Source organism: Lepidochelys kempii, chromosome 2 (assembly GCF_965140285.1).
Source record: "Lepidochelys kempii isolate rLepKem1 chromosome 2, rLepKem1.hap1, whole genome shotgun sequence".
In the NCBI taxonomy this organism is placed as follows: Eukaryota; Metazoa; Chordata; order Testudines; family Cheloniidae; genus Lepidochelys; species Lepidochelys kempii.
In genome coordinates, this window is record NC_136381.1 from 893,791 (window position 1) to 908,866 (window position 15,076).

At 56.1% G+C, this 15,076-nt stretch overlaps 1 protein-coding gene across 1 annotated transcript; it reads right to left on the reverse strand.

Moving 5' to 3' along the window:
• Nucleotides 1-413: 413 nt before the first annotated feature.
• On the reverse strand, nt 414-12,443 carry EPPK1 (epiplakin 1). The gene has a single exon (XM_078851918.1). It carries the CDS (start codon nt 12,441-12,443, stop codon nt 1,245-1,247), a length of 11,199 nt encoding a protein of 3,732 aa, XP_078708044.1. The 3' UTR covers nt 414-1,244.
• Between the last annotated feature and the right edge of the window lie 2,633 nt (nt 12,444-15,076).

Below are 15,076 nucleotides of genomic sequence, written 5' to 3' on the forward strand. Positions count from 1 at the left end.
TTATCCAGTGGCAGCTTTAGAAGTCCTGGGGTTGAATCCATATTCCATCACACAGCTGCAGAGGCCACTTTGGCGGGGTTAGTTAAGACAAAGATCCATTCTGCTCACGTCATCCTCTGCAGGTGATTAAAGATTCCCTTTATTGAGAGAGGAGAGCTGGTCAGCACCTGGGAACCCCCGAGGCTTCAAGCAGGCGTAGAACGTTGGCAAAGCGAGCTCAGGAGTTGGAAGGAGAAGAGGAGCTGAGCCTGGGATAGACCTGTCTGGAAATGCCCTGTCAGACGGGAAAGGCCCCTTTATTTCTGGCTGCTCCACTGAAAAGTCCATGTTGCAAACCCAATTTTGAATAAACAAACCCTTCTGAAAATATGCCTCATGATTCCTCAGCTCCTGGCTAGAGTTCACAGACCTCAGCTCCAGGGCAGCTGTCAGGCGGGAAGGAGGACTTTGAAAACAACATACCACTGTGTTTCTGAGTGAGTCTAGTGCTCGAAAGGGGAGGGAAACAGTATCCCCCGCTACAGACTAACATGGCATTGGATCACTCAGGGAGGGGTGCACTTGGAGAAACTAAATCAAATCGACGAGAATCATGCAGGCCAATGCTGTGCAACCCTCTGCCGCTCAACTCTGCCAATGCAACCCACTCCCCTGACAAGTCTTCCACTTCTGGCCTCCACCCAGCTCTGCTGATACTCCTCGATCCAGACCTGCAGTCTCCCCCCGCCACTCAGCCTCAACTCTGACTTGAAAAACGTTGGAATTCCGATTCTGGAACTATCCTGAGCAGAACCTGGAAAGAGAAGACCCAGCCACTTCCTCCCTTACCCTGGCCTACGCTGAGCACCTTTCCTTCCCACAGCGGCTGCAATGCATTCTTTGGTCCAGGAGAACACGGGGATTGCACGTTACCCTGAGATTCCCTGAGGTAATTCAGTACAATTGCCGCATGACCCAGAGGGTTGTGCAATATCAGGGACCCAATATCCCTGACAACCTGGGAGACATTTTACATGGCATTCCACGGCAAGCAGTAAGCAGACAGGCCTGAGTAAAAGAGGATGATAACAAAGAGAAGCATCACTGAGACCTTTGTCCTGCAAAGCACGCTGAGAATTTCACCAAACAAACAGAGGAACAGAACACCAGTGCTCACAGAGACAGAATGACTTCAGACAAAGAGATAAAAACTGCTATTTGCAAAATAAAACAAAACTGGGTCACAGTCATAAAATGAAATATAATTAGTTCATCCCCACCTTCAGCAAACAGAGCCCCGTGTCTGGGTCTGGGACGCATCTGCTGAGGAGCTGCATGTAGGTGAGGTTCTCGTGAGTGTTGGGGTCGAAGAAGCCCTTGGTGTCGTCGCTGGGGTCACAGAGGATCCGGTTCATCTCTTCGTCGAAGTAGCCCCGCTTGTAAGCCACCTCCACGGGGAGGCGGTGACTGTGCACGGGGTCGATGATGCCGCCGGTGGCAATCTGGGCCTCCAGCAGGCGGATGCCGTGGTCTTTGACGAGCAGGTCTTTCTTCATGGCCTGGAAGAGGGAGATCTTGTTGCCTGTGTAGGGGTCGGTGTATCCGGTCACTGCTCTCTCTGCAGAGAGCAGCTTCTCGTGAACCTCACTGCCCACCAGGCCGGCGGAGACGGCTTCATCGACAGACAGCTTCTCGTTCTTCAGCGGGTCAGTGATAAAGCCGGTGGCAGCCTGCGCCTCCAGCAGCACCAGTGCGGTGCCCGGCCTCAGAATCCCCTTCCACATGGCCTGGTAGATGCTCATCTTCTCTGTCCTGGACGGGTCTGTGTTGGACGGCACAAGGACTCCGGCAATGCAGCTCGTGCCTTGGAGGTATCTCTTTACGGAATCCATTTCCGTGATCTCCTGCACCGTCTTGGTGCCCTGGGTGAGTTCAGTCAGCGTGTTCTGGTCAATAATGTCAGAGCTGAACAGCTCTGAGGCAGTCACCTGCCTCCTGAGGCCGGAGAACTTCAGTTTGCTGCTTCTCTCTTCTTTCTCCTCAACGATGGTGGTGAGGATTCTGACCAGCTCCTCCAGGGTCACGGTCCCTGCTCTGTACTTCTCCAGCACCTCCTGCCTTTTCTCTTCCGAGAGGTATTTGGAGAAGAGAAGTTCCCACACGGAGACCTTTCGCCCTTGGAACTCGCCGACCGATACATCGACGGTGGCGAGCCGGAGAGTCTTTTCCGCTTGTTCGTCCTGCGGAGAAGGGGCGCTGGCAGCTCTCCCGGATGTTCTCTCCTCTCGGCAGGGGCCTTCCACTCCTCTGGGCTCTTTGCCGCTCTTTTTCTCGGTCTCGGTGATGAGGGTGGTGATGATGGTTGTCATTTCCTGAATGGTTAGCGTCCCCGCTTTGTACTTCTTCAGAAGCTCCTGCCTTTTTTGGTCAGGGACGTACCTGGAGAAGAGAAGCTCCCACACGGTCACGTTCTGCCCCTGGAAGAGTCCCTCGCTGACGGTGGCAGGGGCAGACTGTAAGGAGATTCGTGTTTGTTCACCTAGCTGGAAGAGCACGGAGCCTTTGTGCATCAGCTGAAGCATAAGGAGCCCCGTGTCTGGGTCTGGGACGCATCTGCTGAGGAGCTGCATGTAGGTGAGGTTCTCGTGAGTGTTGGGGTCGAAGAAGCCCTTGGTGTCGTCGCTGGGGTCACAGAGGATCCGGTTCATCTCTTCGTCGAAGTAGCCCCGCTTGTAAGCCACCTCCACGGGGAGGCGGTGACTGTGCACGGGGTCGATGATGCCGCCGGTGGCGATCTGGGCCTCCAGCAGGCGGATGCCGTGGTCTTTGACGAGCAGGTCTTTCTTCATGGCCTGGAAGAGGGAGATCTTGTTGCCTGTGTAGGGGTCGGTGTATCCGGTCACTGCTCTCTCTGCAGAGAGCAGCTTCTCGTGAACCTCACTGCCCACCAGGCCGGCGGAGACGGCTTCATCGACGGACAGCTTCTCGTTCTTCAGCGGGTCAGTGATAAAGCCGGTGGCAGCCTGCGCCTCCAGCAGCACCAGCGCGGTGCCCGGCCTCAGAATCCCCTTCCACATGGCCTGGTAGATGCTCATCTTCTCTGTCCTGGACGGGTCTGTGTTGGACGGCACAAGGACTCCGGCAATGCAGCTCGTGCCTTGGAGGTATCTCTTTACGGAATCCATTTCCGTGATCTCCTGCACCGTCTTGGTGCCCTGGGTGAGTTCAGTCAGCGTGTTCTGGTCAATAATGTCAGAGCTGAACAGCTCTGAGGCAGTCACCTGCCTCCTGAGGCCGGAGAACTTCAGTTTGCTGCTTCTCTCTTCTTTCTCCTCAACGATGGTGGTGAGGATTCTGACCAGCTCCTCCAGGGTCACGGTCCCTGCTCTGTACTTCTCCAGCACCTCCTGCCTTTTCTCTTCCGAGAGGTATTTGGAGAAGAGAAGTTCCCACACGGAGACCTTTCGCCCTTGGAACTCGCCGACCGATACATCGACGGTGGCGAGCCGGAGAGTCTTTTCCGCTTGTTCGTCCTGCGGAGAAGGGGCGCTGGCAGCTCTCCCGGATGTTCTCTCCTCTCGGCAGGGGCCTTCCACTCCTCTGGGCTCTTTGCCGCTCTTTTTCTCGGTCTCGGTGATGAGGCTGGTGATGATGGTTGTCATTTCCTGAATGGTTAGCGTCCCCGCTTTGTACTTCTTCAGAAGCTCCTGCCTTTTTTGGTCAGGGACGTACCTGGAGAAGAGAAGCTCCCACACGGTCACGTTCTGCCCCTGGAAGAGTCCCACGCTGACGGTGGCAGGGGCAGACTGTAAGGAGATTCGTGTTTGTTCATCTAGCTGGAAGAGCACGGAGCCTTTGTGCATCAGCTGAAGCATAAGGAGCCCCGTGTCTGGGTCTGGGACGCATCTGCTGAGGAGCTGCATGTAGGTGAGGTTCTCGTGAGTGTTGGGGTCGAAGAAGCCCTTGGTGTCGTCGCTGGGGTCACAGAGGATCCGGTTCATCTCTTCGTCGAAGTAGCCCCGCTTGTAAGCCACCTCCACGGGGAGGCGGTGACTGTGCACGGGGTCGATGATGCCGCCGGTGGCAATCTGGGCCTCCAGCAGGCGGATGCCGTGGTCTTTGACGAGCAGGTCTTTCTTCATGGCCTGGAAGAGGGAGATCTTGTTGCCTGTGTAGGGGTCGGTGTATCCGGTCACTGCTCTCTCTGCAGAGAGCAGCTTCTCGTGAACCTCACTGCCCACCAGGCCGGCGGAGACGGCTTCATCGACGGACAGCTTCTCGTTCTTCAGCGGGTCAGTGATAAAGCCGGTGGCAGCCTGTGCCTCCAGCAGCACCAGCGCGGTGCCCGGCCTCAGAATCCCCTTCCACATGGCCTGGTAGATGCTCATCTTCTCTGTCCTGGACGGGTCTGTGTTGGACGGCACAAGGACTCCGGCAATGCAGCTCGTGCCTTGGAGGTATCTCTTTACGGAATCCATTTCCGTGATCTCCTGCACCGTCTTGGTGCCCTGGGTGAGTTCAGTCAGCGTGTTCTGGTCAATAATGTCAGAGCTGAACAGCTCTGAGGCAGTCACCTGCCTCCTGAGGCCGGAGAACTTCAGTTTGCTGCTTCTCTCTTCTTTCTCCTCAACGATGGTGGTGAGGATTCTGACCAGCTCCTCCAGGGTCACGGTCCCTGCTCTGTACTTCTCCAGCACCTCCTGCCTTTTCTCTTCCGAGAGGTATTTGGAGAAGAGAAGTTCCCACACGGAGACCTTTCGCCCTTGGAACTCGCCGACCGATACATCGACGGTGGCGAGCCGGAGAGTCTTTTCCGCTTGTTCGTCCTGCGGAGAAGGGGCGCTGGCAGCTCTCCCGGATGTTCTCTCCTCTCGGCAGGGGCCTTCCACTCCTCTGGGCTCTTTGCCGCTCTTTTTCTCGGTCTCGGTGATGAGGCTGGTGATGATGGTTGTCATTTCCTGAATGGTTAGCGTCCCCGCTTTGTACTTCTTCAGAAGCTCCTGCCTTTTTTGGTCAGGGACGTACCTGGAGAAGAGAAGCTCCCACACGGTCACGTTCTGCCCCTGGAAGAGTCCCACGCTGACGGTGGCAGGGGCAGACTGTAAGGAGATTCGTGTTTGTTCATCTAGCTGGAAGAGCACGGAGCCTTTGTGCATCAGCTGAAGCATAAGGAGCCCCGTGTCTGGGTCTGGGACGCATCTGCTGAGGAGCTGCATGTAGGTGAGGTTCTCGTGAGTGTTGGGGTCGAAGAAGCCCTTGGTGTCATCGCTGGGGTCACAGAGGATCCGGTTCATCTCTTCGTCGAAGTAGCCCCGCTTGTAAGCCACCTCCACGGGGAGGCGGTGACTGTGCACGGGGTCGATGATGCCGCCGGTGGCGATCTGGGCCTCCAGCAGGCGGATGCCGTGGTCTTTGACGAGCAGGTCTTTCTTCATGGCCTGGAAGAGGGAGATCTTGTTGCCTGTGTAGGGGTCGGTGTATCCGGTCACTGCTCTCTCTGCAGAGAGCAGCTTCTTGTGAACCTCACTGCCCACCAGGCCAGCGGAGACGGCTTCATCGACGGACAGCTTCTCGTTCTTCAGCGGGTCAGTGATAAAGCCGGTGGCAGCCTGCGCCTCCAGCAGCACCAGCGCGGTGCCCGGCCTCAGAATCCCCTTCCACATGGCCTGATAGATGTTCATCTTCTCTGTCCTGGACGGGTCTGTGTTGGACGGCACAAGGACTCCGGCAATGCAGCTAGTTCCTTCAAGGTATCTCTTTATGGCATCCATCTTTGCTATATCTTTTGCAGTCTGTTTTCCTTCCTCTAGCTTTTCCATTGTGTCCTTGGTAATTATCTGTGCATTGAGTAGTTCTGATGCAGTGATTTTTTGTCTGATTCCCTGGAACCATATATCTTTTCTGCTCCTCTCTTTTTCATGTATAATGGTTAAGATGATATCAATGATCTTTTGTAGAATAGCTGTGGATTCCTTTTTGTATCGTTTTACCAATTCTTTTCTCTTTTCCTCAGTGATATATTCGGAACAGAGGAGTTCCCATAGAGATAAATTATGTCCTTTGTATTTCCCTACCTGTACTTGAACCATGGTGGATAACATTGTATTTTTTGTTTGCTCATCAGTGTAGAAATAGTCTTCCTTCTTTTCTATTATCTGAAGCAGGCACAGTCCTGTTTCTGGGTCTTTGCTACATCTGTGCAGAAGCTGCGCATAACTGAGTTTTTCCTTGGTGTTAGGATCCATAAATCGTTTGTTGCCATGTTGTGGATCAGAAAGAAGGAGAAATGTGTCATCGTCCAAATATCCCCGCTTGTAAGCCATCTCCACGGGGAGGCGGTGACTGTGCACGGGGTCGATGATGCCGCCAGTGGCGATCTGGGCCTCCAGCAGGGGGATGCCGTAGTCTTTGATGAGCAGGTCTTTCTTCATGGCCTGGAAGAGGGAGATCTTGTTGCCTGTGTAGGGGTCAGTGTATCCGGTCACTGCTCTCTCTGCAGAGAGCAGCTTCTCCTGAATCTCACTGCCCACCAGGCCGGCGGAGACGGCTTCATCGACGGACAGCTTCTCGTTCTTCAGCGGGTCAATGATAAAGCCCGTGGCAGCCTGCGCCTCCAGCAGCACCAGCGCTGATTCTGGTGTTAGGAGACCTCTCTCTCGGGCCTGGTAGATGCTCATTCTCTCTTTCTTGGCTGGCAGCAGAACTCCAGCAATGCAGCCAGTTCCATCCAGATACCTCTTGACAGAATCCATTTGGGTGAGTTTATGGACTGTGAGAGTTCCTTTTTGCAGATTGTCCAGTGTTGTTTTGTCAATTATCTCAGCATTGAATAACTCTGACACTGATACATCTCCTCTGAGTCCTTTTACCTTAAGGGCTTGGGTTCTGAGTTCCATTTCCTGAATGATGGTGGTGATGACTGTGATGAGCTGTTCTATTGTCAGGGTTTCACATTTATATTGCTTCACTAGTTCTTTTCTTTTCTGTTCTGAGATGTACTGAGAGCAGAGCAGGTCCCAGAGGGACACTGTTTGGCCTTTGAACTTCCCAACATGCATTTTAATGGGTTTTGAGCATAAAAATTGTTTCATTGACTCATCGATATAGAAGTATCTCCCCCCATGCTTTACTATTTGGAGCATGTACAGCCCAGTCTCAGGGTCTTGGACACATCTCTCCAGGAGTTGTATGTAGGTGAGGTTCTCATGAGTGTTGGGGTCGAAGAAGCCCTTGGTGTCGTCGCTGGGGTCACAGAGGATCCGGTTCATCTCTTCGTCAAAGTAGCCCCGCTTGTAAGCCACCTCCACGGGGAGGCGGTGACTGTGCACGGGGTCGATGATGCCTCCAGTGGCAACCTGGGCCTCGAGCAGGCGGATGCCATGGCTCTTGAGGATCAGTCCCTGGTTCATGGCTTCGAAGAGGGAGATTTGGCCTTTTGTGTAGGGATCAGTGTATCCGGTCACTGCTCTCTCTGCAGACAGCAGCTTTTCATAGACCTCTTGTCCAATGAGCCCAGCAGCAAGTGCCTCCTCCACTGACAGCCTCTTGTTCTTCACCGGGTCAATAACAAACCCGGTGGCAGCCTGCGCCTCCAGCAACACCAGCGCGGTGCCCGGCCTCAGCATGCGTCTCGTCATAGCCTGGTAGATGCTCATCTTCTCATTGGCTGGCTGTATTAGCACTCCAGCTATGAAGTTACCCCCCTCCAGGTATCTCCGGACGGAGTCCATCTCTGTGACTTCTTTGACAGTTTTCTGTCCCTGCTTGAGTTCATCCAGGGTTTTCTTGTCTATCAGCTGAGACTCGAAGAGGTCGCTGGCAGACACCTGCTTCCGCAGGCCCTTGAACGTGAACCTCTTGCCTTGCTTCTCAGATTCTTCAATGATTGTGGTAATGGTGGTGATGATTTCTTGCAGGGCCACAGTGTTCTCCCCTTTGTATAGTTTCACCAGCTCTCTCTGCTTGCAGTCTGTGATATACTCGGAATTGAGAAGGTCCCAGAGGGAAACTGTTTGCCCTTTGAACCGACCTACTGCGACACAGACTGTCACAGATTTCAGCACCTCCATGGTTTGTTTGTCCACATAGAATGCTGCAGTTTCAGACAGAGGTAGTAGCCAGAGGCCTGTCTCAGCATCAGGGACACACTTGTCTTTCAGCTGCTGGTAGGTCAAGTTTTCCTTTGTGTTTGGATCAAAGAAGACTTTGGTGTTGTCAGTGGGCTGGGATAGGGCCTGGTTCATTTCTTCATCATAAAAGCCATGCATGTAGGCAGCAGGAAGAGGAAGATGATGATGGTGGATGGGATCGATGACCCCTCCTGTAGCCAGCTGGGCCTCTATTAAGGGAACAGCATCACTCATGGGAATGAGGCCTTTCCTGACTGCTTGACAGACTGAGATTGAGTTCCCCGTGTATGGGTCTGTGTAACCAGTCACTGCTCTCTCTGCTAGAAGCAGCTTCTCCATGAGTTCCTCACCGACAATGGCTGCTTTGACGGCATCCTCCACACCAAGTTTCTGGTTTGTTACTGGGTCTATAACAGCTCCTGTGGCTGCTTGAGCCTCTAGCAACAACACCCCTGTCCCGGGCAGGAGGAGATTGTTTTTCATTGCTTGGTAAATGCTCATCCTCTTCTTGGAGGCCTGTATGAAAATCCCAGCAATGCTCCCTGTGCCCTGTAAGTATCTCTTCACGCTCTCCATCTTGGCTACCTCTCCAGCTGTTTGTTTTCCCTTAGCCAGCTCCACGAACGTCTTCTCAGTAATGATGCCAGCATCGAACAGCCAGACAGCAGGCACGCTGCCCCGCAGGCCTTCAAAGGTGATGTGGGTATGGGCTTTCATCTCTATTTCCTCAACAAGCTTCAGGACAAGAGTGACCAGCTGCCAGACAGACACGTCCTCAGACCGGTACTTCTCCACAAAGTCATTTCTCTGCTCCTCAGTGAAGTAGCCAGAGTGGATCAGCTCCCAGAGGGAGACCCCTTTTGCCTTCACCATGGTGTCCTTGAATAGCTTCTGGATCTGCTCATCTGTGCAGACAGGCACAGCTGTCTGTGGCAAAGGCAGCAAGTGGAGGCCAGAGTTTTCATCCTTCTGGCAGTGAGCGATGAGCTGAGCGTAGGTCACAGGCTCCTTGCTGTTGGGGATGCAGTAGACCCTGGTATTATCAGAGGCACTAGAGAGGGTTTTGCTCATGTCCTCGTCCAAGTAGCCTTGTTTCTGGGCAAATTCCACAGGGACATAGTGGCCATGGTGAGGGTCGATGATGCCTCCTGTGGCAATCTGGGCTTCCATGAGCTGAATAGCCTGTTTGTCAGCGATGAGGCCCTTCTTCATGGCTTGGAAGAGGGAGATCTTTTCTCCGGTGAAAGGGTCTTTATAGCCCATTACAGCTCCTTCTGCGTGCTGCAGTTTCTCATGGAGTTCTGGCCCGATAACCCCTTCCCTTACGGCTTCATCAACGCACAGCTTCTGGTTGTTCACTGGGTTGATGACGAAGCCAGTAGCAGCCTGGGCCTCGAGCAGTGGGAGAGCCACCCCTGGCATCACAATCTTCTGCTTCATGGCTTCATAGATGCTCATTCTCTGGTTTGATGGCTGGAGCACAATCCCCCCAATGCTGCCAGAGCCGTAGAGGTATTTGCAGACAGAGTCCATGCACAGGACATCCTCCGGGCTCACGGCTCCCTCCAGCACCCTCTCGAACAGGGCCTTGTCTATGATGCCAGTTTCTAGCAGGTGGTAGGCCGTGACGCTGCCTCTCATGGCTGGGAATTTGATGTGGGCCCATTTTTTCATCTCTTCCTCCAACATGAGTCTGATCTGCTCCAGGGTGAGCTTCCGCAGCTGGTAGTGATTAAATATCTCCCGCCGCTTTCCCTCGCTGAAATACTCAGAGTTCAACAGGTCCCACACAGAGACCCTTTCTCCTTGGAACCTCCCATACTTCACGAGGAGCCAGGTGCTCCTGAAGGCTTGTTTGGTGGTGTCATTGATGAACTGACGCTTCTTGCTGTTCAGAGGCAGGAGGCAGAGTCCAGTGGAGGGCTCTGTGATGCACTTCTCCTTCAGCTGCAAGTACGTGAGGTTCTCGTGCGTGTTGGGGTCGAAGAAGCCCTTGGTGTCAACGCTGGGGTCAGAGAGGATCCGGTTCATCTTCTTGTCAAAGTAGCCCCGCTTGTAAGCCACCTCCACAGGGAGACGGTGACTGTGCAAGGGGTCGATGATGCCGCCGGTGGCGATCTGGGCCTCCAGCAGGCGGATGCCGTGGTCTCTGATGATGTGGCCTTTGCTCATGGCCTGGAAGAGGGAGATCTTGTTGCCGGTGTAGGGGTCTTTGTAGCCAGTGACTGCTTTCTCTGCTGCCAGAAGCTTGTTGTAAATATCTGGGCCGATGACATTGGCTCGCAGAGCCTCCTCCACAGAATATTTCTTGTTTGCAGCTGGGTCGATGATGAATCCAGTGGCAGCCTGTGCCTCGAGGAGGATGAGGGATGTCCCTGGCATTAGAAGGCCTTTCCTCTTTGCCTGGTAGATGCTGATTTTCTCCTGGGAATCGGGCAGCAGCAACCCACTGATACTGCCTGTCCCTTCCAGGTACTTCCTGACTGTGTCCATGCAGACAACTTCTCTGGCTGATGTCTCCCCTTGGCTGAGTTTCTCAAACAAATCCCTGTTGATGATGTCAGCGCTCAGGAGCTGGCTAGGGGTCACTTTGTGCCTCAGGCCTTCAAAGGTGATATTGGCGGTGGAAGCCATTTGCTGAACTGTGGTGCTGATGGTCTTAGCCAGTTCCTTCATGGAGAGAGTTGCGGTGCGGCACTGCTGGGTAAATGTGGCCCTTTGCACGTTTGTGAAGTAGTCTGAGAAGAGGAGTTTCCAGAGCGACACTGACTTCCCCTTGAATTTGCCACAGGCCACGGGTACTGTTGTGTCTTCCAAAGCCATTCGGGTCCTGTGGTCTATGAAGGAATGCATGCCCTGAGACCCTTCCCCATTTTCTCCGAAGAGCGGCAGCAGACGGAGACCGGTGTCTGGGTCAGTGACACACCTCTCCAATAACTCTGCGTACATGAGGGTCTCCTTCGTGTTGGGGTCGAAGAACCCTTTCATGTCATGGGTGGGATGGAAGAGGAGCCGCTTCATCTCTTCATCGAGGTAGCCCCGTTGGCAGGCCACCTCCACTGGGACACGGTGATTGTGGACTGGATCGATGAGGCCACCGGTGGCCAGCTGGGCCTCCAGTAGGTAAGTCCCCTGGTCCCTGGCAATAAGCCCCTTATTCATGGCTTGAAACAGAGAGAGCAGCTCCCCAGTGTAGGGGTCTCGGTACCCGGTGGCAGCTCTCTCAGCGGATGACAGCTTCTCATAGAGCTCCGGCCCAACCACACCAGCCTTGACACCATCATCAACTGAGAGTCTCTGGCTCTTGGTGGGCTCTGTCAGGCAGGCAGTGGCAGCCTGGGCCTGCAGGAGGGCCAGTGCTGTGCCTGGCATGAGGAGATGCTCTGTCAGCGCCTGGTACAGACTCTTCCTCTCACCGGTCGGCAGTATGGCAACACCTGCAATGCTTCCCGTGCCCTCCAGGTACTGCTGAACATGGTCCATCTCTGCTACCTCCTGGACAGAGACCCGGCCTTCCTCGAGGGCCCTGAACGTGTCCATGTCAATGATGCTGGAGCTGAGCAGCTCACTGCTGCTCACTCTCCCTCTCAGCCCTGGGAAGGTGATTTTCAGAGGCAAGAGGAGGAGCCCTGTGGAGGGATCGATCATGCACCGTTTCTTAAGCTCCAGATAGGTGACCGTCTCGCTGGTGTTTGGGTCAAGAAACCCTCTGGCAGCAGCAGAGCTGGGGTCAGAGAGGAGCTGGCTCATCTCGTCACCGAAGTGTCCCTGCTCGTAGGTAACGTCCATGGGGAGGCGGTGGCTGGTGGCTGGATCCACGAGGCCCCCTGTGGCGATCTGGACCTCCAGCAGGCGGGCGCCCCGATCCCGCCCGAGCAGCTCTTTTTGGATGGCTTGATAGAGTGAGATCTTCTCATCTGTGTAGGGGTCCATGAAGCCAATCGCTGCTCTCTCTGCAGACAGCAGCTTTTCTTTCAGCTCCAGGCCTACCAGCCCCAGTCTCACGGCCTCTGCCACAGAGAGCTGCTTGTTCCCCACCGGATCAATGAGGGAGCCTGTGGCTGCCTGAGCCTCCAGAAGAGCAAGTGCTGGCTCAGACATCAGGAAATGCTCTCTGGTGGCATCATAAAAGCTCATTGTCTTCTTGGAAGCCTCCACGTACACCCCAGCAATGGTCCCAGTCCCCGCCAGGGGCTCTCCCACACCGTGTGACTCCACACCCGTCTGTCGCCGCTTGCCAGGCTGCATGCCCTGATGGAAGTGACTTCCTCCTGGGGTGTCTTTTGGGTGAGCTGTGGGGGTGGCATGTCCATTCACTGCCGGCTGGTGCTCCATGCCGTCTGCCTTCTTGCGCTGCGCTCGCCTCGCTCACCTCCCGGGGCAGCGCCCGTGTCTCTGCAGAGAGAGAAGAGGCTCCATGAGACACAGCCACGTGCAGTTTTCATGGGACATGTGGACAAGAGAAGTATCTCTGCAGACACAATGCCAGGAACGGACGAGAGGCAGGGAGTGGAGCCAGTGCAGCCCCCTGGCTGGAGGCATCCAGACAACAGTGAGAGCAAGACGAGAAATGCCAGAGGCAAGACTCTCCCTCCTCCTGTGGGCTGGATGAGCAGCAGGAGTGGCAGAAGGCCCGCAAACATGGCAGGGCCACCAGGGCCCGAACTGTGGCCGAGCCACCCTTTCCCCCTGAAGGCCTGCTCCTTGAAGCCCTGCCCCTTCCCCTGAGGCCCCGCCCCTTCCCCTGAGGCCCTTACCTTGTGCCACCCCTTCCCCCTGAAGCCCCGCTCTGCGAAGCCCCGCCCCTTCCCCCTGAGGCCCCGCCCCTTCCCCTGAGGCCCTTCCCTTGTGCCACCCCTTCCCCCTGAAGCCCCGCTCCTTGAAGCCCCGCCCCTTCCCCTTGAGGCCCTGCCCCTTCCCCTGAGGCCCTTCCCTTGTGCCACCCCTTCCCCTGAAACACCGCCCCTTCCTCTGAGGCCCTTCCCTTGTGCCGCCCCTTCCCCCTGAAGCCCCGCCCCTTCTCCTGAGGCCCCGCCCCTTCCCTTGTGCCACCCCTGCCCCCTGAAGTCCCGCCCCCACCCAGCCCCTTCTCTCCGAGTCTCTGCCTTTGCACTGCCCCTTCTCCCTGAGCCCCTGCCCTTGCACCGTCCTCGCACGGCAAATGCTGGCCCAGCGCAATGACGTGTGCCTGCTGCCCCCTCGGCTGCCATGTGAGGAGCTGTTGGGGGTGTCCGTGCAGCCGCAAGGCCATTGCCCTGTGTGGAGGTGCCGGTTCCCCACAAGCCCTGCTCCTGTGTATCCACCAGTGTGACCAGAGAAGTGACACGGAGCGGCCTAGAGGTGTCAGAGATGAGCGGGAAGGGGCTCGCTGACCCCCTTTGCCACGTATAAGCAGCAGACTCCAGCTGTCTCTTCCTGATGGGAGGGTGGGGATGGAGAGTTCAGCAGCAGCCGGAGGTGGGAGCGGGGGGAAGCAAAGCCAGCCGGTGTCCCGGCGTCCCCGGGCGATGCTCTGGAACTGCTCCCCACGAAGCCAGGCGGGACTCTGGGGAAGTCTCCTTTCTGTGAGCAGCCTGTCTCCAGGACACACAGCTCACACAGCTTCCACCTTCCTGGGCCTGACCTCGGAGCATTCAGCATCCTCTGCCCCTCCGTGTGCTTCCCCAGTGAGTCTGCCCAGGCGGGGCTCCTGGGGAAGCCAGAGGGTTCTGCCCCCCAACTCCACAGTCAGACGGGACTCTCAGCCAGCCAGTAACACAGAGGTTTATTAGACGACAGGAACATGGTCTAACATAGAGCTTGCAGGTGCAGAGAACAGGACCCCTCAGCTGGGTCCATTTTGGGGGCAGTGAGCCAGACAACCACGTCTGCACTTCACTCCATGTCCCAGCCAGCCCCAAACTGAAACTCCCTCCAGCCCCTCCTCCCCGGGCTTTGTTCCTTTCCCGGGCCAGGAGGTCACCGGATCCCTTTGTTCTCCAACCCTTTAGCTCTCACCTTGCGGGGGGGGGGGGGGGGGGGGGGGGGGGGGGGGGGGGGGAAGGCCCCAGGCCATCAGTTGCCAGGAATCAGGGTGTCGGCCATTCTCTGTGTCCAGACCCCTGCACACACCTGCCCTCTAGGGCTCTGCAATGATCATACACCCTTACCCCACCCCCTAGATACTTAAGAACTGCCTAGGGGAAACTGAGGCACCCCCACAATATTCAGAGGAAACATTAAGAACAGTCCCACTTCGTCACAGCTGGAAACCCCATGGAGCGGGGCGCGCCGGAGGCTGTGTGATTTGAGGTGGGTGGGGGAGGGTTCCTGGTGAGTGAGCCGAGGGGGACAGGTGGCTGGGGAGGGGTTCCTGGCTGAGCGATCTGTGGGCAGGGAATGGGCCAGGGCAGGCTGGGGCGGGTTCTCCATGAGCGTACGGAATCAGGCAGGGCCAGATGCTGGCGGCTCAGTGACATTCCAGCCAGGACTGTACCTGAGGGCCCAGGTCGATGCACTGGGGATTTCCGCTGTCCCCGGCGGCCCTCGTGCAATGGCTGCCTTGTTTGCAGGAGCCAGTGCAGAGGCTGGGGGATTCGCAGCTGAGCATCCAGCAGGTGGCCCAGGGTTAGCATGGGGCTGTCTGGTACAGAAAGCTGGGCTTTGAAAGGGGGCATCCTTGGGAGGCTGGCGTCCTGGCCAGTGTCCCAGGGACAGCGCTGGGGCAGCAGCAGCTGCTTGTCCCAGCAGCAGCCCCTGCTACCTCTCCTCTGTGCCCAGCACAGCCAGCTCCGGCTCTGCCTCCTGGCAGCCGCTGCTCAGGGCAAGCACATTGGAAAGTTCACCAAAGCTCAGTTAATCGTGCAGCTGGAGGGAGGATGACCGCGTGCATTTGGAGGAGGATGACCGCTCGAAGGAACAGATTCCTGATCCCAAATGGGGCTATAGCAGGATCTGGGAGCAGCTGGAGTAGTAGCCAGGCATCCCCA